At 34.1% G+C, this 27896-nt stretch overlaps 1 protein-coding gene and 1 pseudogene across 6 annotated transcripts in view; both read left to right on the top strand.

Moving 5' to 3' along the window:
* Positions 1–27896, top strand: part of ADGB (androglobin) — a 175165-nt gene that overhangs the window by 122166 nt on the left and 25103 nt on the right. For 5 of the 6 annotated variants that reach the window (XM_057489120.1, XM_057489121.1, XM_057489119.1 and 2 more), the window contains 4 exons: positions 3903–4102; positions 7166–7277; positions 21750–21922; positions 27524–27700. In XM_057489120.1, coding sequence (XP_057345103.1) covers positions 3903–4102; positions 7166–7277; positions 21750–21922; positions 27524–27700 — 662 coding nt within the window. The remainder of the gene's footprint in view (positions 1–3902; positions 4103–7165; positions 7278–21749; positions 21923–27523; positions 27701–27896) is intronic. The other variant, XM_057489124.1, reaches the window with a different exon arrangement.
* On the top strand, positions 22033–26041 carry LOC118923235 (calcium-independent phospholipase A2-gamma-like; annotated as a pseudogene).

Genomic DNA, 27896 nt, shown 5'->3' with positions numbered 1-27896 from the left:
TGAATCATTCTTGGAGCAAAACTTATCATCTATGATGTTTTAATATACCCCTCGACTTCTAATAATTGTCCTTTATAAAATTTAAGAGTTCTTTCTATTGATAGCTAGAACTTTAATGTAGAATGGGTCTGGAAGTTTATTACTATGTTGTTGTTTATAGAAATCATCAAATTTTATTCTTTTGCATTTCATTACTTTTTAATTTTGAATCATTCTTGGAGCAAAACTTATCATCTATGATGTTTTAATATACCCCTCTGGGTAGGAATATGCAATTTTATTTAGTTTGTTGAAATGTATTGGTAACTAAATACCTCCAGGGGTGTTTTTCTCTCTTGTGTGTACACCACACAACACTCCTTTCAGATTCTCAAGTTAAAATTATGACAAATTCTTGGAATTAATTTGGAAACTTTTTCATTTTGGAAGCCATTTAAATATAGAGGAATCTTGTTTTTAAAGTTTATTAGATTTGCCCTCAAAACTATTTGTCTTCTGTTCTCAAGGGAATAAATTTTTACTTGTTTTTAATTACCTTTTACTTTTTTCAAACTTTCATTTTTACAATATGTTTTTATTTAAAAATTGAGTTTCATCTAGTATTTCAAATATATATGCATACTTTTGCATAAAAATTTTATAATTTTTAAATGTCTTCTGAATATGTTTGAGTAAATATTTTTAAACATTACTTATTTGTGTTTTAAAAAATGTTTTATGTTGATCAGACTTCTGATCAACAGACTTCTCAGAAGTTCTCTCGGTTTTATCTTAGAATGATTCTTGGATTAATTTACCAAGACTAATTTAATCAAACCTAACTATCATTTTATACTCCTACCAGGCAAAATATAAGAGTTCTAGTTTGTCCATATTTTGGCCAATATTTATTATTGTCAGTGTTTTTCTATTTTAGTCATTTTGGTATGTATGCAATGCTGTTTCTTTGTGGTTTAAATTTGCTGGCTAATGAGCTCTTTAAGTGTCTTTACTGGCCATATGTATAACTCATTGGATAAAGTGTCCATTCACATAATACACTCATATTTTAATGGATTGTCCTTCTTCTTTATATATTCCCAGATACAAGTGCTTCATCAATTATGTGCTTTGCAAATATGATCTCTTAGTCTAAGACCTTTCTTTTTATTTCTTTAACTTTTGAAGTGCAGCAACTTTTAATTTTGACAAAATCAAAGTTGACATTAAAAAAAGTACTAGTGAAGTTTATATTTTATCTAAGAAATCTTTCCCTAATCCAAGGTCATTGGTGCCTCATTTCATGGTTTATCCTAGAAATTTTATAACCCTAACAGTGATGTTCAGTTTTATGATCCATCTAGAATTAATTTTTGTATATGATGTAAGGTAGGGGGGGCTCAAGGTTTTTTATTCCCATGTGGATATCCCATTGTTATAGTACTATATACTCTAAAGCAACTATTTTCCATATTGTATTACCTTGATATTTTTGTCAAAAATAAATTGACTATGTGTGCATGGGTCTATTTTGAGACTCTATTTTGATGTAAATATCTGCTCTTAGTCCATTACCACACATTCTTGAAAATTGTAGCTTTAGATTTTGTTGGAGACTGTGTTGAGTTTGAGCATTGGCATCTTAACAAAACTGAGTTTTCTGATCCAGGAGCACAGTATATCTCTCAAGTTTAGTTTTTTTAGTCTCTAATTTATCTCAGCCGTATATACTTTCAATATATAGATTTTACACACAGTTTATTAAATTTATACCTAAGTATTTAATTTTTATAGAAACTCCACGTAGAACTAAGAATACACATACTTACCTATATTTTTTTCCTAGGGCTGCTGTAGTGCATTAGGACAAACTGGGTGGCTTAAATAACAAAAAATTATTCTCACGGTTCTGGAAGGCAGAAATCCTAAATCAAGGTGTTCTCATAGCCACACTTTCAACTACGGCCCTATGAGAGAATCCACTCTTGCTTCCTCCAGCTTTTGCTGGCTGCTGGCATTCCTTGTCTGTGACAACGTACCTGCCAATCTCAGCCTCTGTCTTCACATGGCCTTCTTTCTGTGTGTCTCTGTGTCTTCTTTACAGTCTATTTTAAGGTCGTCCGTCTTTGGCTTTAGGGTCCACGCTATTCCAGGCTGATCTCATCTGGGGATCCTTCCCTTGATTATAGCTGCAAACCCCCTTATGTCACATAAGGTCACATTCTGGGGTTTTGGATGGACATATTTCTTTTTAGAGGTCACTATTCCACCCACTACAATATCCTACCATGGACCACTTAGCATCTGTTCAAATTTTTCCTTTCTCTCCTATTTAGATCATTTCTATTTATCTTCGAGTTTACTAATATATATTTCTGAATTTGACAATGTCTTTTTAAGTCCACCCAGGAATGTTTCATTTTAAATATAGTCAGATCTAGAATTTCATTTTGATTCTTTATGTATTCCATTATTCCATTGGTATTCACCATTTGTTCTTTCATTATGCCAAAGCTTCCTCTTAAATCCTTAAGTATTTTTTAATAGCTACTTTAAAGGCCTTGTTTGCTAGTGCCAACATCACTGTTTCATCTATGTGGTTATTTTTACTGATTTTTTTCTCAAATTGTGGTCACATTTTCTGCTTCATATATCAAATTGATTGTGTGCTATATATTGCACATGCTACATTGTTAAGGTGCTAGATTATGTTCTCTTCATCTTAAGAGTTTTGAATTTTGTTCTGGCAAGCAGTTTATTGATAACTTAATCCTATCAAGATGTAGTTCTAAGATTTTGTAAGTTAAGTATAGAGTTTTCATTACTGCAGAGTTAGAGTAGCTCTACCCTTAAGAAATAGCCTTTCTTGAGTCTCAACTGAATACCCTGTGTGTTCATTAAATTTCTTTCATTTGGGCAGAACTCCAAAGTCTCTTAACACTGTGCAACCTTCAGAATATCCATTAAACTCACAATCTCTAGAAGTAGTTGTCTAATAAGCATTATTAGGTATTTGTACAAATGAAGTTTAGAATTCCGCAGAAGACTCTAGGGCATCCCTACACGTATTTCTGGATTCCTTTGCCGTCCAGATGCCTCTTATATGATATCTTGCCTCACATATTTCAGTTGAATCAGGAGCCCCAAACTCCAATCTGTGCTTCCTGATCCTGTCAACACTGCTGTTTGCTGTTTAAACTCTACTTCCCTGTATCACAGTTGAGAAGATGCTCACAGGCAGAAATCTAAGAGAGTGGAGAGATCATCTTGTATGTTTCCCTTCTCTTAAGGATCACATCCTGTACTGGCTGTTGTCTAATAGCTGAAAACAGTTACTTTATACATTTTGTCCAATTTTTTTTATCATTCTTTATGGAGTTGAGACTAAATCCAATGCCCATTATTCTGTTATGTCTGGAATTGGAATTTCCCTCTGTCATTCACTTATGTTCCCTCCACATATGTTTGATGAATTAATTAGTAAAATTCCAAACTTTTCTATTTTTATTCCACCCAATAGTACTTAAATGTCAATTACAAAATAATGAATGTAGAAATTAAAAATTAAAATTAAGATCTTGTATAGGTGTGATGACACACATAAATAGTATTAAACACTGAAGAAGTCAGACAGTGTGTCATTAGTTTAGTGTCATTCAAATGGCACAGAATGAATGAAAAATTGCTGAATTGTATATCTTTTAGCAGTCAGTGGTTGCTCTGAATATGCATTGCTCTATGCAATTCACATACTATTATAGAAGTTTCTTTAATACCAGAATAAAGAAGCCAGTGATGTTGGTTTTTTATCTCATTAAAACAAAACAAATAGACCTATTCCTTGGATATAACTAAATAACACAGCCAGTAATAACTGAGCATTTCACATATTTTAGTTTAAATGTAATATTTCTCTTATTCAGCTAGCAAGCAAATTCTTTCAAGTAATGCTTCTTTCAAGAAGGAGCAAGAAATGTCCATTAAGAAGAAATCTACCCTGGGAAGCCAGAAATCCTTTAAGATGAGACTTGAAAGTGCAATAATAGACACTGGTCAGCCTATCTTGGAAAATGAAACTACCAGTGTGCCAATTATAGAAGAAAATACTGTCACGCCACAGCAGGTATATTTGCACTTAAAAGAATTAGTCAATGGTACTGCTTCTAAAAATCTAACGTAAATTACAATTCTATTTCTAAAAATTGTCAATGGATAATACTTTCTATATCCAATGTCCCTGGTATATAACTAGCATTGAAAACTTAGATGTTATTGAACAGTTTCTCTGTGCCAAGATTTTAAAGTATGTAGCAAATTTAATCTGTCCACTAACAATATAATGTAGATGGAATTATATTACACATGAGTTATAAGAAGCTATGTAACTATAAAAAGGCCATATTAATAAAAATTTATTGTTATGTGCCTTAAGTTAAAGAAATGAAGGACAATGCATGTAATTTAAAGCAGTAAAAGAAAACATAACCTATCCACTGGAAAAAAAAAGACATAAAATAATGAAATTAAAATGCCAGAAATAAATCCTACGTTAACAGAAATTACAATAAATACAACTGGATTATTAATTGAAAAAGATAAAGTTTTAAAGTTGGATAAAAAATTAGATCCAACTATAAGTAGTCTAAAAATGACACTTTAAAGCAGACTGTCACAAAAAGTTTGAAGTTGACTCAAGAGAGAGTTTTAGTGATATTTTAATATCTTAGTACATAGAATTCATGAGAGATGTTATATAAAAGTAAAAGGAAGAATAAAACAAGTGAATGTGACAGTAACTAACATATAGACATATAGCTGTCTATTTCAATAAATAAAAAGTAAAAACTTTTAGACCACAGGGAAAAATAAATACGTTAACAATGAATAGGTGAGTATTTTAATACACACCACTCAGAAACCAACAGATCAACCTGAAAACACAATACACAGGATCTCTAGGATTTGAAAAATTTAAGTATAAACGTAATTTTTTTAGGTATCTCTATAGAACACTTCACCTAAAAAAACAGAATATACATAAAGAAGTCTCAATAAAAAACGAACTATATAATATAGATGTTACCTGAATGTAGTGTAGTACTATATAGCTTAATAATTACAGGCCTAAAGTCCCAAAAATGTGGAAACAAAATAAAATATATTAAATAATCCTTAAAAAAAAACAAGTAACCTGATTTAAAAATGGACAGAGGCCCTGAACAGACATTTTTCCAAAGAAAAAATACAGATGACCAACAGGCACATGAAAAGATGCTCCACATTACTAATCACCAGGGAAATGCAAATTAAAACCACAATGAGATATCACCTCACACCAATTAGAATGGCCACTATCCAAAAGACAGGAAATAACAAATGCTGACAGGATTCAGAGAAATGAGAACCCTCCTATACTGTTGGTGGGAATGTAAATTGGTGCAGCCACTGTGGAAAGCAGTATGAAATTTCCTCAAAACCTAAAAATAGACATACCATACAAGCTAGTAGCTCCAATTCTAGGAATTTACCCAGAAAAACAATATCTCTGATTCAAGAAGATACATGCACTCCTATGTTTATTGCTGCATTATTTACAACAGGCAAAATATGGAAGCAACCTAAGTGTCCATCAATAGATGAATAAAGGAAAGGCAGTACATATGTACAATGGAATATTATTCACTCATAAAAAGAAGAAAATCCTGCCATTTATGACAACATGGATTGAACTAGAGGATAGTATTATGCTAATGAATAAGCCAGGCAGAGAAAGACAAATACTATGTGATTTCACTTATATGTGGAATCTGAAAGCAAAACAAAATAAAATGAATTAAACAGTAGACTCATAGACACTGAAAAGTGACTGGTGGTTACCATGAGGGAGGGGTTGGGGTAGGTGGGTGTATGGGATATATGAGGGGGATAAGGAGGCACAAAAATCTCAATCATAATATGAACTGGTCACAGGGATAGAAGTGCAGCATGGAGAATATAGTCTGTGGTTCTGTAACGTCTTCCCATGTTGACAGAGAGTAACTGCACTAGTTGGGATGAGGATTTAATAATGTGTGCAACTGTTGAATCACTGTATCGTACACTTGAAATCAATATAATATTATATACCAACTATACTTCAATTTAAAAATATATAAATAAATAAAATGCTTCAAAGTCATAAAAAAGACATCTAACATTAAATTATAAAATAAAAAGATATTAATAGCAATACAAAATTACAAATCAAAATTTGTAAGGCACATCTAAGGTAGCATTTAGTGGAATGTTTAATTCATCAGGAAGTATGAATGCTTAAAAACAGATGAACTAGGTTATTGAAACAAAAAATAAGAGAAAGAACAAATGATTAACTTAAAGAAAAAGAAGGAAAATTTTTAATAAAAATGAGAGTAGAAATTAATGAAATAGGGAATGAAATTTAGGAAGATTAATAAATCCTAAGCTTTTATAAGATTAATAAAGTAGACATAGTTCTTGTAAGACCAATCAAGAAAGAAAAAAGAAATAAAGTATAAATAAATGAAATATAGAACAACAAAATAGGGTAGAGCTATAACTGCAAACAAAATATTTTTCAAAAAGTATTATACACAACTCTATGCTAGCAAATTTAAAACTTAAGGAAAAAACATGAAAAGTTTCTTGGGTAGGGAGAGGAATAGTAAAGCTCCTCCACTAGAAAATAGAAAATAGAAAATAAAATAAGAATGAAAATAACAGGGAATAATAAAACTGAAATGATAATCAATCTTACCTTTCCAAAAAGCCATAGGACTAGCTAGCTTTACAAGATAGATCTACACTATAGACTTGCAAAGAGAAAATTTTCTAGAAAACAGAAAAACAATACAAACTTCCCAGTTCTTTTGAAGAGATTAATGTATTCCTGATTCCAAAAATGATAAGAATAACAAAAGTTTCATTTATAAACACGGATGAAAAATTTTAAATTCTATAGTACATAATTGTAGGTATTGTGGAGATGTAGGATAAACATTCACAGATTGTGGTTACCACAGAATTTTGGAGGACATATGAGAGTATCTAATTAAATTATGATTGTATGATCCAGAAAAACATGTGCTTAGAATGTGCCTACAATAATAAAGTACACACATGCTATGTTTATTATTATTTGTGCTAAACATTGCATTTTATTTCACAGATTTCCAAATATATTATACAGTGCTCAGTTTTGTACAACAGTTGGCCTCTCACTGAAAATCAGCTGACATTTGTTCAAGCACTAAAGGACTTAGAGAAAAATGATAGCAAAGGTATGTCACCATAAATGTTATTCATGCATTTTATATTTTGTATAAATATTTAATAGTAAATTTATCACATAATTATTAAAATATTTTCCCTTTCTAGTTTATATTTTATATGAAATGGTGTTTTTATTTTTATATATATTTATATCATAGTTTTATTATATTTTACATAAAACATTATTGCTTTATTACAATTTATATTTTACATCCAGTGGCATTTCCTGTTTTGTTAATTGATTGCATTTCAAGATTGTTACTGCTTGGTTTATTATAAGAACTAAAAATATGTGGTTTTTCAGGTCTAGCTTAAACACATTTTGTCCAGTTGTTAAAAATTACTTGATGATTATGTGAGAAATGTACAGGAAACTGTTCTAGTTATAAAATTATATTTGTCCAAGTTGTTGAAAAAGTAGAAGATAAGTTCTTAAAAAAATTAAAAGAAGGAGAATGTTCTAATGAAAGAGGATTCAGGTTTATTTTTTTCAAAATAAAAACAACTTTCAATACTCCTCAATTGGAAATGATAGTTTGATGCTTTAGAAAAAGAAATTTCACATAGCCACTACCCCTAAGATTTACATTACATTATTCACTATAATAAATGAATCAGAAGGACTGAATATTTTCAATTAATGTTCTCTTAAAATTTTAAGTCAGATTGCCTAATCATAAAAATTCACATATGTATGTTACTTTAAAAATAAAATAAGACCACACAATACCAAAGGGACATTTTTCTAAAGAAGACATGCAAATGAGTGATAGCTAAGGTGCTCAACATTGCTAATTATCGTGGAAATGCAAATCCAAACAACAGTGATATATTACCTCACACCTCTTAGAATGGCTGTCAGTAAAAAGATGAGAGATATCAAGTGTTGGTGAGGATGTGGAGAAAAGAGAACTTTGTGTATTGTTGGTGAGAATGTGTATTTGTGCAACCACTATGGGAAACAGTGTGGTGGTGCCTCAAAAAATTTAAAATAGGACTACCATATAATCCAGCATTTCCACTTCTGTGTATGTATTTAAAGGTAATGAAATCACTATCTGAAACAGATACCTGCACCCCTGTGTTCATTATAGCATTATTGACAATAATCAAGACATGGAAACAACGTAAGTATCCATCAAAGTTGAATGAATGAATAAAAAAATTTTGGTATATACATATATGCATAAATATTCATCAAAGATGAAAGAATGAATAAAGAAATTTTGGTATATATATGCAATAGAATATTATTCAGCCATAAAAATGAAGGAAATATTGCCATTTGCAACAACATGCATGGACCTTGATGGCATTATGCTAGGTGAAATGTCAGACAGAAAAAGCAAATCCTGTATGATCTTATTTAAATGTGGAGTAAAAAAAAGCCAAACTCATAGAAACTGAAACAGATTGGTGGTTGCCAGATAAGGGGCTGGATGATGGAGAAAATGAGTGAAGGTGGTCAAAAGGTACAAACTTCTAGTTATAAGTATATAAGTTCTGGGGATATAATGTACAGCATGGTGACTATAGTTGAAAATACTGTATTCATAGTTGAAAGTTGTTGAAGGAATAGATCTTAAATTATAAGAAAAAAATTGTAAATATGTGAGTTGATAAATGTTAATTAAACTTATCAATGAAATCATTTCACAGTATATACAGATATCAAATCATTATTTTGTGTACCTTAAACTAAGACAATGTTGTATGTCAATTCTATCTTAATAAAACTTGAAAAAGAAGAGTTGAAAACTGAATATCCACACACAAACCTGTGCATGGATGTTTATAACAGCTTTATCTGTAATTGCCAAAACTAGGAAGCAAGCAAAACATCCTTTAATAGGCAAATAGATAAAAAAGCTGTGGTGCATCCAGATATGGGAGTACTATTTGGCTTTAAAAGGACATGCACAGTCAAGACATGAAAAGAAATCGAGGAACCTAAAATGCATATTACAGGGTGAAAGAACAAAATCTGAAAAAGTTCCATGATGTATGACTCCATTTTATGACATTCTGGACAAGGCAAGCCTATGGAAACAATAAAAAGATCAATGGGTACCAGGGCCTGCATGGTGGAGGAAAGGACAGTTGGAGTGCAGAGGATTTCCAGGGCAGTGAAAATGCTCTGTAGGATACCAAAATGATGGATACATGCCATTAAACATCTTTCCAAACCTAAAGAATGTACACCACCAAAAGTATTAGTAAGGTAAGCTGTGGACTTTTGAGTGATTTGATGTGTCAGTGTGGGCTGATCAATTTTAAGAACCACTCTGTGGAAGATGTTGAAGATGTAGATATAGATGTGTCGAGTATAGGGTAAATCTCTGTGCCTTCCTCTCAATTTTTCTATGAACCTAAACTTCTCTAAAAAGAATAGTCTTAAGAGAAGGGGGCAGAGCATAACATAAAAAGTAAAAACTTCCATTCCTTCTTGGCCTCCATAATCCTAATCCAAATGCCCATGGTTACCACCATCAAAGCTTACTTTGTTATCTTTTGGATGTTTAATGCCTGTGTGTCCTCTATCTGATAAGATATAGATTCTTAGTTCTGACCATCCTCTAACAGTGTGCTTACTTATTTGTTGTCTACAGTCCCCTCCAGAATTCAAGCTCCTTGAGGACATTGCCTTTTCAGTGTCTCACGTTATCTGTAGCGCAGACTATGCACACAGAGTTCACCCCATGGTATTGTGTTTGCCGAGTGAGTGAATAAAAGGACACATGTGAGCTACTTTTCCCATCGCCCTTATTCACTAATTGTCAAAAACTGCCCACATGTCTGCTTGCTTAGACCAACTGCATGGACCTGATCATTTAAAGAGTTAATAGAAGTTTGTTTATTACTGAAGGTATGAGAAAACTAAACCTTTATTAGAAAGGACAAATTTTAGTGTGTGACATAAAATCCAAAGAAAATTCATAAAAATAAATGACACTGAGAGTCCCCACCTCCTTTTGCACGTATAGAGTGTGTGCTCATAGAATACATTGCATCCATGGGAATCCTTAAGCGCCTTCCTCTCCATCTGCACTCCTCTCTGTGGGGTGGGGACTTGGCTTCAGCCTCATGATTGTATTTCCAGAGCCAGACAGAAACTGTTAGTAAATGTTTAGTGAATGAATGCATGAGCATGCTTTGCCAGGGACAGGAGGAGTGCTTGAATTCTAATGGTGTCCTGGTCTGCCATCTTGAAAAGATTCTGAGTTGTTTCGGGTTCTACAAGAAAGTGTTGTGATCTTTTATCAATGTCTAACATGGACACAAGTAGAGAAAGTGGTCGCACCAGAGCTGTATAGTTGCCACCTCTTTGCTACTCATGTGTGCTGTGTGTATAACCCCCAGGACAGGTGTTCAAAAACTGTTTTTTGCCACTGTGGGGCGGTGCTACTGCTTACAGTGACACATATAAAACCTCTAAGGCAGACAACCTTTCACATATTCCCTAGGTAAACTCATGAAATATGACTTTTGCTTAAAATATCTCTTCATTCTGGCTCTCCCACCCTCCCAGAGGCCATACCCACACTGCCTAGCAGCACTGAGAGTATCTGAATATAGAGCAGACAAGAATTCAACCTAGAAATCTTGTCTACCAAAAGATGACACAGTTTTATGATAATGAATAAATGTCATATGGAAGCTGAAAACTCCTTGCAGGCAACATCTCAACCTGAATATGACCATTGGGTCCCCCGATGTGGTAGCAAAGGAAGCTGAGCTTGGATCCCGCCACCCTGTGGCCTGTGGCAGCTCCTTGAGCCAGGGCTTTGGGGTCCTGTCCTCTTCCCTGGGTCCTCTGCGATGGAGGCCTCCTGACATCACCTGACTCTCCCTAACTCTGCTTACGGATTACCTGTAGCTATGAATCTGAATCCTTCAATTATATTGGAATTGACCGCTCATACCCACAAAGTTCTAAGGGAAAATAAAGGAGGAAAAACCTATTACTTCCTATTTGTTTTCCTTGTATATTACGATGCTTTCTTTCTATATATGCTTTTCCTGTTCAGCTGTCACTTTCAGGCTCCCTTAATTTAGTCATTATCTTATCTCCACTTCCTCTGTAGTCCAAATCAAAATCCCTTAGCCTATACTGTGCTTAAAAAATCTAGATACCGTTTTCTATATAAATCAATGGAAATCTGCTTGAAGTAATGGAATGTGCAAATAATTGTGTGGTTTTGTGTCCCCCTCCCATAAGGAAATAGATAACAAGTGTTTAATACCAACTGGATTAAATATTTTATGCTAAACATCTATGTGAAAGTAAAGTATTCACGATTATAGGAATAAATAAAAATAATAGATAGAATGCACAGTTTTGTGTATGTACGTGTGTGTGTGATGTGTGTTCAGCAAAGTTATTATTTCTTTTTCTGTTTTTTAAGGAAAATTAATAGGACTACTAGGTTTTACATTGCATTTGGGGGTACAAGTGATTTTAGCAGATCACAGAATAAGAATCAAACCCCAGTTTTTTGCCTAGGTGGGCTTTTCCATGAGTTATCTGCAAGTCTTTATACTTCTTATTTCTGTATTATAATATTGTTATGCCTGTCTCGATAAGCTCAAAATAGTCATGCTACTGTTGTTTATAGCAATTATAAATGTGAACTCAGCTCCACATGACAGGTAATAAATAATTTCAGCATAAATCAAGGAAAGAAAACAACAGAAACCATCTTTCTGAATGTCTTTGGGGATCTTTTCACAGGGAAAACCTGTTTCTGAATAATATCCCAACAAAATGCAAGAGCATGCAATGATAAAGGAGGAAATAGCTGTGAAAATATTTAAGCTTCTTGGGGAGACAAAGCACCACATAGCACAATGTTATTAAGTAGTGAATGGGTTGCTTTCTTGCCAACTCTCTAATGTAAACTTCTAATGTCTAAAATGGTGCAAAATACTTTAAAAGGTCCTTAAGTCCAGTCAAATGTATGGTTTAAAATTTCTGTGTATTTTTTACTTTATTCCCAGTATATGTAAGTTGTGTGAGTTATATAAAATTATGTAAATTAGGAATATTTAAAAAAAGAAGAATGACACTTTGAAATGGGGAGGAAAGAGTGTGAAATCATTCTTGTAATGAAGTTTTGATGAGTTCCAAACATGGGGAATGAATTGTTGCCTTGGCAGTAGAAATAGTGGGAAGGAGAATATGTCCCAGAAGATACCCAGGAGGCTGCTTTGGACACTTCTGACCGACAAGGCCACCCGCCAGGCATCAGGTGTGGCCAAGAAGAGGCTCATTTCTGGCAGAGGACATGAGGCATAAAGCAACAAGGAAAATTCCATGTACATGCCTCACTATTCCAGGCCATTCTTCTCCTTCTAGGTCAGGAATGATGGGGAAGAAAGACTCAGAAATTCACTATTGTTAATATTAGGACTTTGTACACTGGCATGCATTGGTGACCCTAAACTGCTACACTTTTTGAAGATGATGTGAGTGGGTCAGAGAGGAAAAGAGATACACACAGGAAAGAAAATGGAGCGTATACACCAATATGTTGAAGTGAATGTTTCTGGTGCTGGAATTATTCATAATTTCACTTTCTCATATTAAAAGTAAATCAGATGTTTCAAATGAGTACGTATGATTTTAATAAAAAAAGGAATGTGCTTGTATTTTGTAAGCAAAAGAGAAGACCTAGAAGTTTGATTATTATGATTATCATTTCTTTTAGTGCTAATATGTACCTCTCACTCTATTATGTACTATTCATATGTTATTCTCAATACTCACAAAAAGTCTAGGAGGTATTTTTTATCATACTTCTTTTACAGTTAAGGAAATAAGGTTTACGCACTGTAAATAATTTGCCTACATTTACACAGCCAAGAAGCAGCAGAGTGAAGATTTTAACCAAAATCTGACTTATTCCAAAACCCAGAAGTTTTTCATTGTACCACAAAAGCCCTTTAGAGAGACATTCCAACTAGTCACATTGCCATAGTAGTGATGGCAGTATGAGTAGTAGCTGCTAGTGAGCGTTTATGTCAGATGCTTTCTAAGGGCTTTATATATATTGACCCAACTAATCCTCACAATAATCCTTTAAGGTAGATGCTGTAACTATTATCATTTAACTGAGGTACTGGGTGTTTAAGCAACTTGCCAACAGCTAGTACTGACATAGTGATGGATTTTTAGTGGGAATTAATTATCTAGCAAGGGCCTTTCAAAGGAAAAAAAATACATGGTAGACCAATTTCCGATCTTTATTGTGTCCTCAATAAATGTATTATTTAGGAAACTGTCTATATCATTTAGGGAGCGTAAAAATGTGTATAAAGGATTTTATTGTGTTTTTTCTTTCTCAACTTCAAGTTGTCCAACACAGATTTCCAGCATGACAGACTCTCATACTTAATGCATTTAGGTATATTAATGGATAAATGTTAAAATTCTAGAGGAAAGCCAAAGAAAAATATTAATATCTGAAGTGAATACAGTAGTATAATTCATGAAACAGAAAAAAGGCAAAATACAGAATTGGGTAATGATACAAAATTAATAATATGAATTAAGTTTTTAAAAGGAAGTGAATGTTAACCAAGCTTATCATGGTGATTGTTTTGCAATTTACACAAATATCAAATAATTATGTGGTACATCTGAAACTGATATAATGTATGCCAATTATACCTCAGTAAGAATAAATAAATTAAAAAGAAGGGGAAAAAAGAGAGTTAATATTAAATGGAGAAATACAGGATAACAGCTGAACTACTTTAGTTTCAGATACCTGATTTTATCACCTGCAAAATTAGAATAATAAGTCCTATCTTTTGAGGTTACGAAGATTCAAAATAGTATATGTAAAGTTCAGAGTACCTAGTAGCACTCACAAAAAAAGTAGTATGTATTCCAACTAGAAAATAAGTCTTTGGAAATAATTATATGTCTTCTTTTTGACATCATATTTGACAATTTTGTGTGAATGAGCAGCTGCTAAAATTAAATTACACCTTTCATTGTATAATACATTTGTTTTTTTTTTTTTAAGGTTTCAGTGCAATATTTTTTTTAATTCATTTTATTATCATTAATCTACAATTACATAAAGAACATTACGGTCACTAGACTCCCCCTTCACCAAGTCTCCCCCACAAACCCCATTACAGTCACTATCCATCAGCGTAGTAAGATGCTGTAGAATCACTACTTGTCTTCTCTGTGTTGCACAGCCCTCCCCGTGCCCCCCTACACTATACATGCTAATCATAATGCCCCCTTTCTTTTTCCCTGCCCTTATCCCTCCCTTCCCACCTGTCCTCCCCAGTCCCTTTCCCTTTGGTAACTGTTAGTCCATTCTTGGGTTCTGTGATTCTGCTGCTGTTTTGTTCCTTCAGTTTTTCTTTGTTCTTATACTCCACAGATGAGTGAAATCATTTGATATTTGTCTTTCTCCATCTGGCTTATTTCACTGAGCATAATACCCTCTAGCCCCATCCATGTTGTTGCAAATGGTAGAATTTGTTTTCTTCTTATGGCTGAATAATATTCCATTGTGTATATGTACCACATCTTCTTTATCCATTCATCTACTGATGGACACTTAGGTTGCTTCCATTTCTTGGCTATTGTAAATAGTGTTGCGATAAACATAGGGGTGCATCTGTCTTTTTCAAACTGGGCTGCTGCATTCTTGGGGTAAATTCCTAGAAGTGGAATTCCTGGGTCAAATGGTATTTCTATTTTGAGCTTTTTTGAAGAACCTCCATACTGCTTTCCACAATGGTTGAACTAATAATGCATTCCCACCAGCAGTGTAGGAGGGTTCCCCTTTCTCCACAACCTCGCCAACATTTGTTGTTGTTTCTCTTTTGGATGGTGGTGATCCTTACTGCTGTGAGGTGATATCTCATTGTGGTTTTAATTTGCATTTCTCTGATGACAAGTGATGTGGAGCATCTTTTCATGTGTCTGTTGGCCATCTGAATTTCTTCTTCAGAGAACTGTCTGTTCAACTCCTCTGCCCATTTTTTAATTGGATTGTTTGCTTTTTTGTTTGTTGAGGTGTGTGAGCTCTTTATATATTTTGGATGTCAGGCCTTTATTGTATCTGTCATTTATGAATATATTCTCCTATACTGTATTGTTCTATTGATGGTGTCCTTTGCTGTACAGAAGCTTTTCAGCTTAATATAGTCCCACTTGTTCATTTTTGCTTTTGTTTCCCTTGCCTGGGGAAATATGTTCATGAAGAAGTCGCTCATGTTTATGTCCAAGAGATTTTTGCCTATGTTTTCTTCCAAGTGTTTAATGGTTTCATGACTTACATTCAGGTCTTTGATCCATTTTGAATTTACTTTTGTGTATGGAGTTAGATAGACAGTGATCCAATTTCACTCTCTTACATGTAGCTGTCCAATTTTGCCAGCACCATCTGTTGAAGAGACTGTCATTTCCCCATTGTATGTCCATGGCTCCTTTATCATATATTAATTGACCATATATGTTTGGGTTAATATCTGGGGTCTCTATTCTGTTCCACTGGTCTGTGGCTCTGTTCTTGTGCCAGTACCAAACTGTCTTGATTACTATGGCTTTGTAGTAGAGCTTGAAGTTGGGGAGTGAAATCCCTCCCACTTAATTCTTCCTTCTCACGATTGCTTTGGCTATTCGGGGTCTTCGGTGTTTCCATATGAATTTTTGAACTATTTGTTCTAGTTCGTTGAAGAATGGTGTTGGTATTTTGATAGGGATTGCATCAAATCTGTATATTGCTTTGGGCAGGATGGCCATTTTGACGATATTAATTCTTCCTAGCCAAGAGCATGGGATGAGTTTCCATTTGTTAGTGTCCTCTTTAATTTCTCTTAAGAGTGTCTTATAGTTTTCAGGGTATAGGTCTTTCACTTCCTTGGTAAGGTTTATTCCTAAGTATTTTATTCTTTTTAATGCAATTGTGAATGGCATTGTTTTCCTGATTTCTCTTTCTATTAGTTCACTGTTAGTGTATAGGAAAGCCACAGATTTCTGTGTGTTAATTTTGTATCCTGTATAATACATTTGTTGATGAACTTATCAAGCAAATAAATTCAGAAGTGAATTGTATTTAAACTGAACTAGGAAAATTTCTATTTGAAAGAATATCTCATGAAAGTTAAGCAGCTTTGAATTCAGAATAAACAGTCTCGAATATCATGTTTATAAATGTGTATTTTAGGTTGTCAGTTTTTTAAATTAAAACATATCAATATGTCAACTTCTATGTGTCAATTGTATTTATAACTCAAGACCTACAAACTTAAATTTTAAGAGTTTGATATACTTTAGAAAAATTGTTACTACCATCTAGAATTCTTAACTTAGATTTCTTTTGACTGTAAGAAGAAATTGGTCAAGTGTATTTTTTCATTAGTATATTGAAGTCCTAATTTAAAATTTTATGTACATCCCTAATTCAATGGAAATATTGCCACATGTACTCATTTAAATCCAATATTTAATTTCTATGAGAGATATAAAAATTCACATCTTTATAATCCATGATAAAAAAGCAATGGCTGAAATATAGCTATATACAACTTAGGACATTTCTGTTTTAAAATTTTAGGAAGCCTGGCCTCTGGTTAATATGAGACAACAGTGCCACCTTTAGTATATTTCAATACCTGAGTTTTTAGTAAAAATCACTTACTGAGACAGCTGATTTTCACTTCAGGAGGCTCTGGAGCAGATAGTGCTTGGTGATCTCATGTACTTGCTGGTGGGGGTGTTTTAATGTCCTTTTGCCAGTATGTTAGATTTTTATGTTATTGGCCTGCACCTTTGAAGTTCTAATCTATTTGCAAAAACATGTATAAACTTTATCTTTTTTAAGAGTATTTGGTTTCAAGTCCCAACAAAATTTATTAGCAAGATTATAATAACACTATCTTTAACTCTAACATTATACTGTTCTTTCTTAGGCACAATGCACGCATGGTGTTTCCCATTAAAGGTCTTTGAAGAAACCAAACATTATGACTTACTGTCATTTATCTACCTATATATATATATATACATTTATATATATTTTTTCTTTTTATATTTACTGTCACTTGTCAAATGTATACTTAGCCCTAAACAGGTATTCTACTTTAGAAATTATGCTAATGTTCAAATCCCAACCAGTTTTTGGTTCCTAGATATATAAATCTAAGCACTGAGTTTTAATTGTAAAAACAATTAGAAAAACATGTTGGTATTTTTTATATTTATTATCGATTGAAGATTTCTGTCTACTGTATTTTGGACACAATGTAAGATAATTAAAGAGGAAACATAAAGACATAATGCTAAAGGCCTTTTCAAGTTCATTTTATCAACAGGTATTCCTTGAACACTTCCTCCCTGCAAAAGGTATAATAGTCAGTGGTCATTTCCTCTAAAGCTCTTCTAATTACATGATATATAATGTGAGGTCATATTTTTTGATGTTTTTGAATCAGTAAGACATTTATTATTGCATCTCACTGATATATATCCTCGCAACACATATCAATTCCTTATAAAGCTTTGTACATTAAAGTTACCCAATCTGATACAGAATATATGCTGTGAGTTCAGCATTTTACTAGGTCAAATTTGGTAACTGTTGGTGCATTCTTGGGTTCTGTGAGTCTGCTGCTGTTTTGCTCCTTCAGTTTTTTCTTTGTTGTACTCCACAGATGAGTGAAATCATTTGATACTTGTCTTTCTCCACCTGGCTTATTTCACTGAGCATAATACCCTCTAGCTCCATCCATGTTGTTGCAAATGGTAGGATTTGTTTTCTTCTTATGGCTGAATAATATTCCATTGTGTATATGTACCACCCTAGTTTTTGTGAGTTTTTTTTATCTAGTGCTGGCCATAAGTGCAACTCAAAAATACAGTTAACTCCTGACTCTGCTGGCATTAAGATACCTGCGACCCAATTTTACTGGGTCAAAATCCTGAGGTGGTGGCTCTGGCCACTGAAACTGGTCTTAGTCCTGTTACCTTATATTGGGCTTGTGACAAAAGGCTGGCACTGCCTCATCTGTGTGAAGCAGAGCAGTATAACGAGACTCCAGGAGAAAGCTGCACTGACTACATGGGCTTCCATATTTGTGCAAGCTGTGTTTCTTCAGAGATCTTGACTGACAAAGAATACCAAAGAACTAAGGAAAAAGTGTACCCTCTGCAGCCTCTCTTACTTTCTATGCTGGGCTTTTGATAAAAGGTGATTTTACTGGGTGGCTTCTTATACAAATCTTTGTCTTCACTTCTTCTTTCTTCTCTTGATCCAGTTTCTATGGCTCATCATCTCTACCTTTAGGCCTTGTCCTTTCTCTCATTTAAATAACATTATCCTCATTTTATGTTCTAATTTTTCTTATTTTTCTGCCCACACATTAGTCCATTTTTGACTTGGTCTCTTCATCATGCTCAAGAGCTGAGCTGCTTAAATGGAATCTCACTTACCTCCACAGAGCTTTTTGTAATTACACGTTCTTGCAACAAGGTTTCCAGGAAACTGTGAGAGACCTGATGTATGTGAACTACCCATTCGCTCAGGACTCAGACAAGCAGCATGAGATGAGAGATGACTCAGGAGGTTAAGATAAGAAAACAAATCCAGCAGGGCATCAGTGGAAATGGCAGAGTAATGAAGATTACTCTGAAAATGAGCTCCTCCATATAAACAATGAAAAAAGGTGGCAGAAATGATAAGAATCAGCTTTTACAGAACTCTGGAATTTAGCAAAGGCTTTTTAAGAAAAACAGTCAAATCTCTTTAAAAAGAGTGAACTGTGTGGCTTTTTAACTTTCTTTAGTCCCATCCCCTGGTCTTCAGCTCAGCAGTGGACTTGAAAAATAATAGCCTGTATTCCCAGTGCAGGTTAGTAGACACTGGAAAGAGTAAAATGGAACTAGAGCTCTTTTAAAGTCTCATTCCCAAAGACTTATTATTTGACTTGTTTGGTGATATCCTGGAAGAACCCACTTACAAGCTTAACTCAAAGCCAGCTCATTGTTTAAGCCTTTTCCTTAGGATGGGAGATAGTTTGATTGATATTATCCAGTCTGAAGAACATTTAAAGAAATGAAGGAATGAAGAAAAAGGAATAGATCTTCAAAGACTTATGGGGCACCACTATGCATACCAACATATATATAATGTGAACCCCAGAGAGAAGAAACAGTGGAAGAAAGGCTATTTGAAGAAATAATGGCTGGAAAAAAAATGTCTCAGATTTGATGAACAACATCAGCTGGCAAATTCAGCTAACTAAACAGACTCCAAATAGGATGAACTCTAATAGATCCACAGCTAGCCAAGCCATAATCAAAGTATAAAGACAAAAACAATCTTAAAAGCAGCAATGAAGTGACTCATCACATACAAGGATCCACAGTAAGACTAATAGCAGATTGTTTTGTAAAAAACTATAGAGACAGAAGCCAGTGGGGGTGACAGCCTCAAAGAGATGGAAAAAATTGCCTACCAAGAATTCTATATCCAGAAAAATGATTCTTCAAAAATAAAGAAGAAATTAAGACATTCTCAGAAAAATAAAACATTAGGAAATCTGTCAGTAAGAAATCTGTCCTACAAGAAATACTAAAGGAAATCAGACTGAAAAAAAAGGACACTAGGCAGTGACTTTAATCCACATGAAAGAATTAAGGGCACCAGTAAACATAACTACACTGATAAATATGGAAGTCAACATTAACGTATTTTTTTGTTTGTAACTCTGATTTTCCTTCTATCTGAATTAAAAGGCAATAGCATAAAGCAATAATTCTAAGTCTGTGGTCATAGTGGCAAAATGTATAAAGATGGGATTTGTGATATTTGTGATATTAATGGCATAAAGGAGGGTCAGAACTATACAACAGCAAAGACATTTCATAGTATAGAAGTTAATTTGGTATTAATCACAACTAGATGATTATAAATTGAGGTACTAATTGTTGTCATCAGGGCAACCACTAAGAAAACAACAAAAATATCTATAGCAAACAAACAAAACACAAGGGAATTAATAGTACAGTAGCAAATATTTTACACAAAAGAAGGCAGGAATGGAGGAAAAGAAAGATATGACCTATAGAAAAGCAATAATATAAAGGCAGATATAAAGCCTACTGTGCCAGGCATTACATCAACTGTTAATTGAAATTCTCTAGTTAATTAAAAGACAGAGATGGGCAGAGTGGATAAAAAAGCCTCTAACTATGTGCTGTCTACAAGAAATACACTTTAGTTTTAAAGATACACATAGTTTGAAAGCTAAACAATGGAAAAGATAGTACCATGCAAGCAGTAACCAAAAGAGACCTGATGTGACTATTTCAATACAGACAAAGTAGACCTTAAGCAAGATATGATTTACTAAAGACAAAGAAGGACATTTTATAATAGTACGAGTCAATCCTTCAAGAAATATAACAATAATAAACATATATGAATCTAACAACAGAGTTCAAAATACATGAAGCAAAGACTAACAGAATTTCAGGTTGAAATAAACAATTCTACATTAATAGTTGGCAATTAAATATTCTATTTGTAATAATAAATAGTTCTACTAGGCATAAAATCAGTAATGAAATAGAAAATTTGAACAACACTATAAGCCAGCTTTCCCTGACAGATTTCTATACAACACTCCACTCAACAATAACAGAAAACACCTTCTTCTCAAGTGCACTTAGAACATTCTGCAGGATAGACCATATATAAAGCAATGAAACAAGTCTAAATAAATGAAAAGAGATAAAGATCATACAAAGTATTCTTTCTGATCACAATGGAAGGAAATTAGAAATCAGTAACAAATAAGTTTGGGAAATACATAAACATATGAAAATTAAACAACATACTCCTAACCAATGGGTAAAAATCATAAGAGAAATGAAGAAATACCTAGAGATGAATGAAAAAGAAAACATAATATACTAAAACTTATGGGATGCAGTGAAAGTGCTAAGGACAATGATAGCTATAAATGCTTAAATTAAAAAAAAGAAAGATCTCAATAACATAACCTTTCACTTTAAAAACCTAGAGAACTGGAGAAGGAAGAACAAACTAAGCCCAAAGCAAGCTGAATAATAAATATTTACTATAAAGCAGAGATAAATGAATTCCATGTTGTACTGGAGATTCTAGACAAGGCAATAAGGCAAGAAAATGAAGAGAACCTATCCAGACTGGAAGTGAATTAGACAGTGATAACTTTTGCATAACGTTATTATACACCAAACTCACTGATGTATAAACCTCAATGGTTAATTTATGGCATGATAATTCTCAATTCTTTAAAAAAGGAGCCACATAGATCTTTATAAAAGATTTATTTCTTTGTTTGAAAAAAGAAATCCGAACTCATTAGACTAACCACTTTTTCCTGACTAGCTTCCTTTTTTCCTACATGACATGATTTTATTGTTATATAATGACTCACTGGTTTCCATTTTTATGTCTCTCTAGCTCATGGAGAGAAACATGAGGAATTAATTCACTTGGGGAGCTCAGATTCCCATACTTTCAGTGAGGGGCAAAAATCTTCAGGAACTTCCAAATCAACAAGAAAAGGCAAAGAAAAGTCTTCTGAGAAAGAAAAGACGGCCAAAGAAAAACCAGCACCTCGTCTGGAGCCTCAGGTGGGTGTGATATTGAGTCACTTAATAAATCTAGATTCATTTGGTGCTTATTTTCCCATCTCTCATGAGGACAAAACTGAAAAATTCCATCTCCCTGATTCCAACAACTGTTTATATATCATCCGCGGTTGATAAATGGTGGTCTAGGCAACAAAGAGAGTGAATGTGTGACTGGCATGAGTACAGGAAAGAGGAAGTGAGTTCTTTCAAATGCTACATCTTAAGGACATTCCTTGTATACTTTCAGCAAGCTGCCTTTTCTGGTTTGGTATCAAAAAGCATTAACTGAACTTTTATTATGTAAAATATTGTTTTGGGGATTTGGGTTTCTAATATTAATCTTATATAGCCCCTACCCTCAAAAGAACTCATAAAGGGAGGAAAGTGAAGGTAAATAGTTTTAATATTAGATATTATATGTGCAGTAATAGGTAGAATAAGTTCTCATTTTAGTCTTTTTCTGAATGAGCCAATGAGCTAAAATATTCTAAGGCATAAACCAACACAGTCTGTTTTTTGTAGGAAAGATGAGATTGGAGGGGTAAAAGTCAAAGGTGGAGTGCCTCATTAGAAGGCTGGGACTCTGTCTATAGCCCAGAGGTCATGATTTCAAATTCCTTCAGAGTCAGTTAGGTAATTACAATGATGAGGGGTATTCTGAGGATGTGCCAGCACATGCCTAAAAAGACTCAAATTCGAGTTATTTAAAAACACTGAACTCAAAACACCTATGAGAATAAAAATCTTCCTACCTTTTGTGACCACTGTTTAGGCTAAGCAGAACTGAAAGGTGGAGGCTTTGAGAAGTGTACTGACATAATTGGATTTACATTTCAGAAACCCTGGTAACTTTTAAGGGTATGAATTTAAAGGGGAAAAGACTAGAGATGGGAAAACAATTCAAAAAAATACTGCAATAATCCAGGCAAGAGTGCAAGGTATACTGGGTACAGGTCAAAGAAAGGAAGAATTATTTAGGAAACAAATGGGGTATGGAGTTATTAATCTGAAGTGGGTGGTAAGGAACAGGAAGAAACAAAGTATAACTCCCAGGTTTGCAAGATTAACTGAATAGGATGTTGGTACCACTAGTAAAAGATGATAAAGGAAAATTAACAAATTAAGAGAAATGATGACCGGTTATCTCACACTTCAGTAATTGAAAAACCTGTCCACTTCCATTTCCAAGATCTAATTTCTTGGTTGGAATCTACCCTTGGGAACATTGCGAAGAAACCTTTAACCTGACTTCTGGGGTGGAATGGAATTGATGGGGTCGCCCCTGGGCTGCTGCTCTTCTGTTTGTGTTGGAAGCTCAGGTGCTGCAGGCTGTTCTAGTCAGTGTCAAAGCTGGGAAGACATGAGTTGCCCCTGCTGCAGATGCAGCTGCAACCTGCATCCAATTGTGCAAAAAATCTTTGTGGGAAGCAGAAGCAAGCAACTGCAGTTCTTGTACTTGCCTGAACATTATTGGAGGATAAGTCACACCATTCTACAAAGAGGTTTTCATACAAGGAAAATAAGACATAAATGGACAAAAAATGAAGCCAATTCTTGCCGTAAGCAACGTCACTCTCCAAGCAGAGTTTGAAATAGCACTTCTGCTCCCAAGGAATTTACACGAGTGAGCATTCATATTTATGAAGTACTTTGAACCTTGTTTCAAAGGTTGTTTTTGGCAATCAGAATGAAATGACTTCATGTTTCCCTCAACTTACACCAAGTTCTCAAATACTAAGAAAAGTATCTGTTAGTGACTGGTTAAAATGGAAAAACACGAAACATGCCATCAGTTCTCTGAAAAAATACATAATCTTAAATCATCAGGAAGGAGTTTTCCAAGAAAGAAAAGTCATGGTATGGATAAGGATGAAGATAGAGATAAGTGAAGCCTTTTTCATTACATGACTAGTTATAATCACACAATTTGGAGTCATTCTGCTTTTTTATCAAATCATATCAATTCATACATTAAATGTAAGGGGGAAAATATTCAAAAAAAGGAAAATAAACATTTTCAGGACAAATCAGAGAATGAAGCTAAGAATATTGAAGAAGAAAGATCTGTTGTCCAGACCCTGGTATCCTGACTGATAAAAAGCTTAGAAACTTCCTTTCATACTGTGGACCAGTGTTCAAGCCCTGGTGGAATGCCTGAGATCCTTCCATTTTCTAGTAAGCAAAGTATTGCTAACTTTCTTTCTCATCCTCCTGAAGGTGCGTAAGCTTTAGAAGGTGGTTATATTGGTGGACTTGCCCCCAAATTAAAGTATGGTTCAGTCAGAAGAGTCAGAACAAGAAGAGGTGATTAAAGCTGAGCAGGCTATCAGCAAAGACAAAAAAGCAAAGGAGAGAAAGCACTTACCTCTTCAGCGAGAAAAGATTACAAGGGTGAGTGTTGAAGATAGAGCCCAGGCTTGAATTCAAGCATTAACAACTGACCCAAATTGTGGCATTAATAGGATTGAAGGACTGACTCTTCATCTTCTAGGATTTCCTGAGCGAAAAGGAGTGATTTCCAAGGAAATAATTATTCTGTCTTTATTGTGACAAAGAAAAATGCGGTAAGTACCATGGACAGTGCTATTCAGGCTGCAGTTAGAAAAATTTTGGCCTTAATTGGCTATGAAATCCAGAGAAAGAAAGGTATCCAAATTCTCACACTTTATGGTAGAAGAACAAGGGATGTTGTTGCTCTTCAGATGCTGCAAAGTTAGTTGAACTTACTGAGAACCCAGTTTATCAGCCCTTTGACTGCATTTGTTGTGTACACACAGATGTCGTATTAGCTTTCATGTTGGAATTATTTCATATACCCCTGGTTGAAAATGAGGAACTTTATTGAAAATTAGAATCAGTTGTGTCATCAAAAAATGTCGTGGTTGGAGCTATGGATTTTATGAGTCAAACATGGGGAAATCTTCAGGTTAGAATGGGGTTTGTACCAATATCAAAACAGCAAGAAATCCTACATTTCCTAAGGTAGTTGCGGTAAGTACCATGGTCAACAGAGGGATGATGCCCCAAAGTCCTGTGTTCAGAAACTACGGTCATTTTCCTGGAGTCAACTCTCGCTATTGGGGAAGCTGTCCGTATAAAATGTGGCAGGCCAGGAGAGACTCATCTGATGCTCCAGGTTACTTTGCACAATGTGCCAATGGGAAATGATCTTCATCAAGATGAAGGTTTGCTTATGAATAACCCTTTAACATTAGCAACTATGTGAGTATAAATGTCTTTGGCCAGACATCCCATTCGAGTGCACAGTATCCATGGGCATGGGAAATTATGACAGTGATATGAGAAATACTGTGACATACACAAGCTTGAAAAACAAACTAATGTTGTCGACAGTGCTACAGGACAGAGGCCTAAATGCTACTTGATGATCTGTCACCTCCTGATACCTATTTTAGATTTAATCCTATAATGGGTGAAAACATACTTCTAGATGAAAGTCCAAATGAAAAGCTGGATCAGCTGCAGTTGGAAGGGTTGAAGTACAGAAAGAAATGAAGAAAACATGAAAAACACTTGCAAAAATATTGTAAAGAGAAAAAAACAATTCTGCAGAAATCTAACAATTAGATAAAAGTAAAAATGTATGCATATGATGGCCTTCCACTCTTTTCAAAATTTCAATGAGTGTATGCATATATTCTCAAAACTGAGGGCCTGATCAGAAGATCCACCAAATTAAATAAGTACTTGCAGGAATCAGCCTGAGTTAACTTTGAAATACTCATGAATTCTAGGGAATCCTGGAAAAGATGGTGGTGGACCAGCTTGCACAGTACAAAGTATGTGCTTGGTTACAGAACTCATATGGGCATTAGGTTTTTATGATACTAATAATTAAGTAAGCTTTAGGAATTTTGATATTGTGCCATTTGGTTTTAGTAGATGTTGGTGTTATATTGTTTGATGTTCAAAAATGTATCAATCTATGTGCCAAACAAGAAACTGGAAACTATCATATTATACTTTGTATTCTCATTTTAGTCACCATAATCATATTGAATTTATTTGATCATTGATTTTATTTCAAATGGAAAAGCTAATTTTTTCTTAAATTTACATTACTTATGTTTTCATTAGTTACATTCTATAATCCAAATACTGCCTTTTATTGTTATACCTAAATGTATGAGAAAAATGGAATTTTCTCCATCAATGGACTATTCCATTTGAAATGTGAAAGAACTAGATACAGGTTTCCATTTTGTAATTTGCTTATTTCAACATGGTTTGGTTCAAAAACACAGATGAATATCTAATCAACCACTTTGTTCTCTTGAAACTTCAAGATAATGTTGTATGTTAACTTTTCTAGATGTAGCTCCAAGTTTATCCTGCATTGTTATAAAATCAATTATTTGAATTCACTGATAAATACTCCTATCATTAACAAAAACAAACTATTTTAACTTAAAACTAGTAAGTTTAACTCAATTCATAAATTCTTACAGGACATATGGCCCTGCTTTATCCTTCATAGGATCAAAACTTGAGAAGTTTTTAATAAGTTCATTTATCAAGCAATATAATAAGATGATAAAAAGCATATTTACTGTGTTTTAAAGGGAATAAATTAGAGAATTTCCAATTTTGAGATTTAAGTTCTCAGAAGAATATTAGGGGAACATTTATAGAAAACAGAGGTTTTTTTTGGTAACATTGTAACCCAACTGCACATGGAAACTTTATTTTTGACGTTGCCTCAATCTTATGTAATGTGCTAGTAACTACATCAGACTCAAGCCTCTTGCCCTACCAGATAGTTGTCAATGAGCCTCACTTATCTAAACATTTTCAAGTCCTATATCAGTCTGCTCCCAGCCTATGGTCCATGAAACAGATTCTATGAGATATCAAAGTGTTAACTTCTATAGTGGATATATATCAACTATATCCAGACCTGGAAATGATTAACTGTTCCTACCCACATTTTTGTGAAGAAGTGCTATGGGAGCCTAAGTAATTTAGAATCATTTTTTTTTTTTACAGTTTTTAAGTAAAATTTGCATACAATGAAATATAATAACCTTCATTGTACAATTCATTGAGTTTTGACAAGAGCATTCCCATGTAACCCATGAATCTCTCAGGGTATAGGTTATAGACCATTTCCATAAGCTCAGAAATTCCCTCAAACCTCTCTGCTGTGGGTCATGTCATCTCCATACCTTACCCCAGGCAACAGTTTTGCCTGTTGCGGAATTTCATAAAAATATATCATACAAGATGTATTCTTTAGTGCTCAACTTCTTTATCTCAGTATAATGTCTATCTGAGATTTGACCACACTGTGGTTTATATCAGTAATTTATTGCCTTTTAATGTTAATGTTAAATAGTATTCAATCATATGAATATAATTTGTTTATTCCTCAATTGACAGACATTTGTGTCCCCCCCTCCTCTTTTTTTCTGGCTATTGTGAGTAACCCTGTAATGAATGTTCTTGTCCAAGTCTTTTTGTAACTGTGTTTCTTCTCCTGGGTAAATACCTAATAGTGAAATTAGGGGTCACAGGGTAAAATCTAAACCCTTTTGAAAGGAGGAAAGAACCTGACCCAAAGGCTTTAATTTATTTCATCAGATGTCTGCTGCTCACCCTCAACAAGAAGACCCAAATAAACCCTACTGGATTCTGAGGCTGGTCACTGAGCACAGTGAAGGAGACTTTTTTGAAGTAAAAAAAGACACAGAAAGAGCTGATGAAATCCGAGCCCTGAAACAAGCCTGGGAGACTACCGAGCCAGGAAGAGCAGTCAAGGTCAGCAGAGTTTGAAGTGCTGTTCTTTCACTTTTTCTTCCTAGGCACAGTCTGGAGGAGGAGGCACATTGGTGAAAGCACATAGCCTTTCCTTTAGGAATGGCATCTAGCATTTTGTCAGACATCGACTAACTAAATGTTAAGGCCACATTTGGACCCGTGAAACATCACATCACACTCCTGATCCAAAAGCAAA

Source organism: Manis pentadactyla, chromosome 12 (genome assembly GCF_030020395.1).
Source record: "Manis pentadactyla isolate mManPen7 chromosome 12, mManPen7.hap1, whole genome shotgun sequence".
In the NCBI taxonomy this organism is placed as follows: domain Eukaryota; kingdom Metazoa; phylum Chordata; class Mammalia; order Pholidota; family Manidae; genus Manis; species Manis pentadactyla.
Note: the sequence above shows the minus strand (reverse complement) of the source record. Positions and strands in the feature narration are given on the sequence as shown.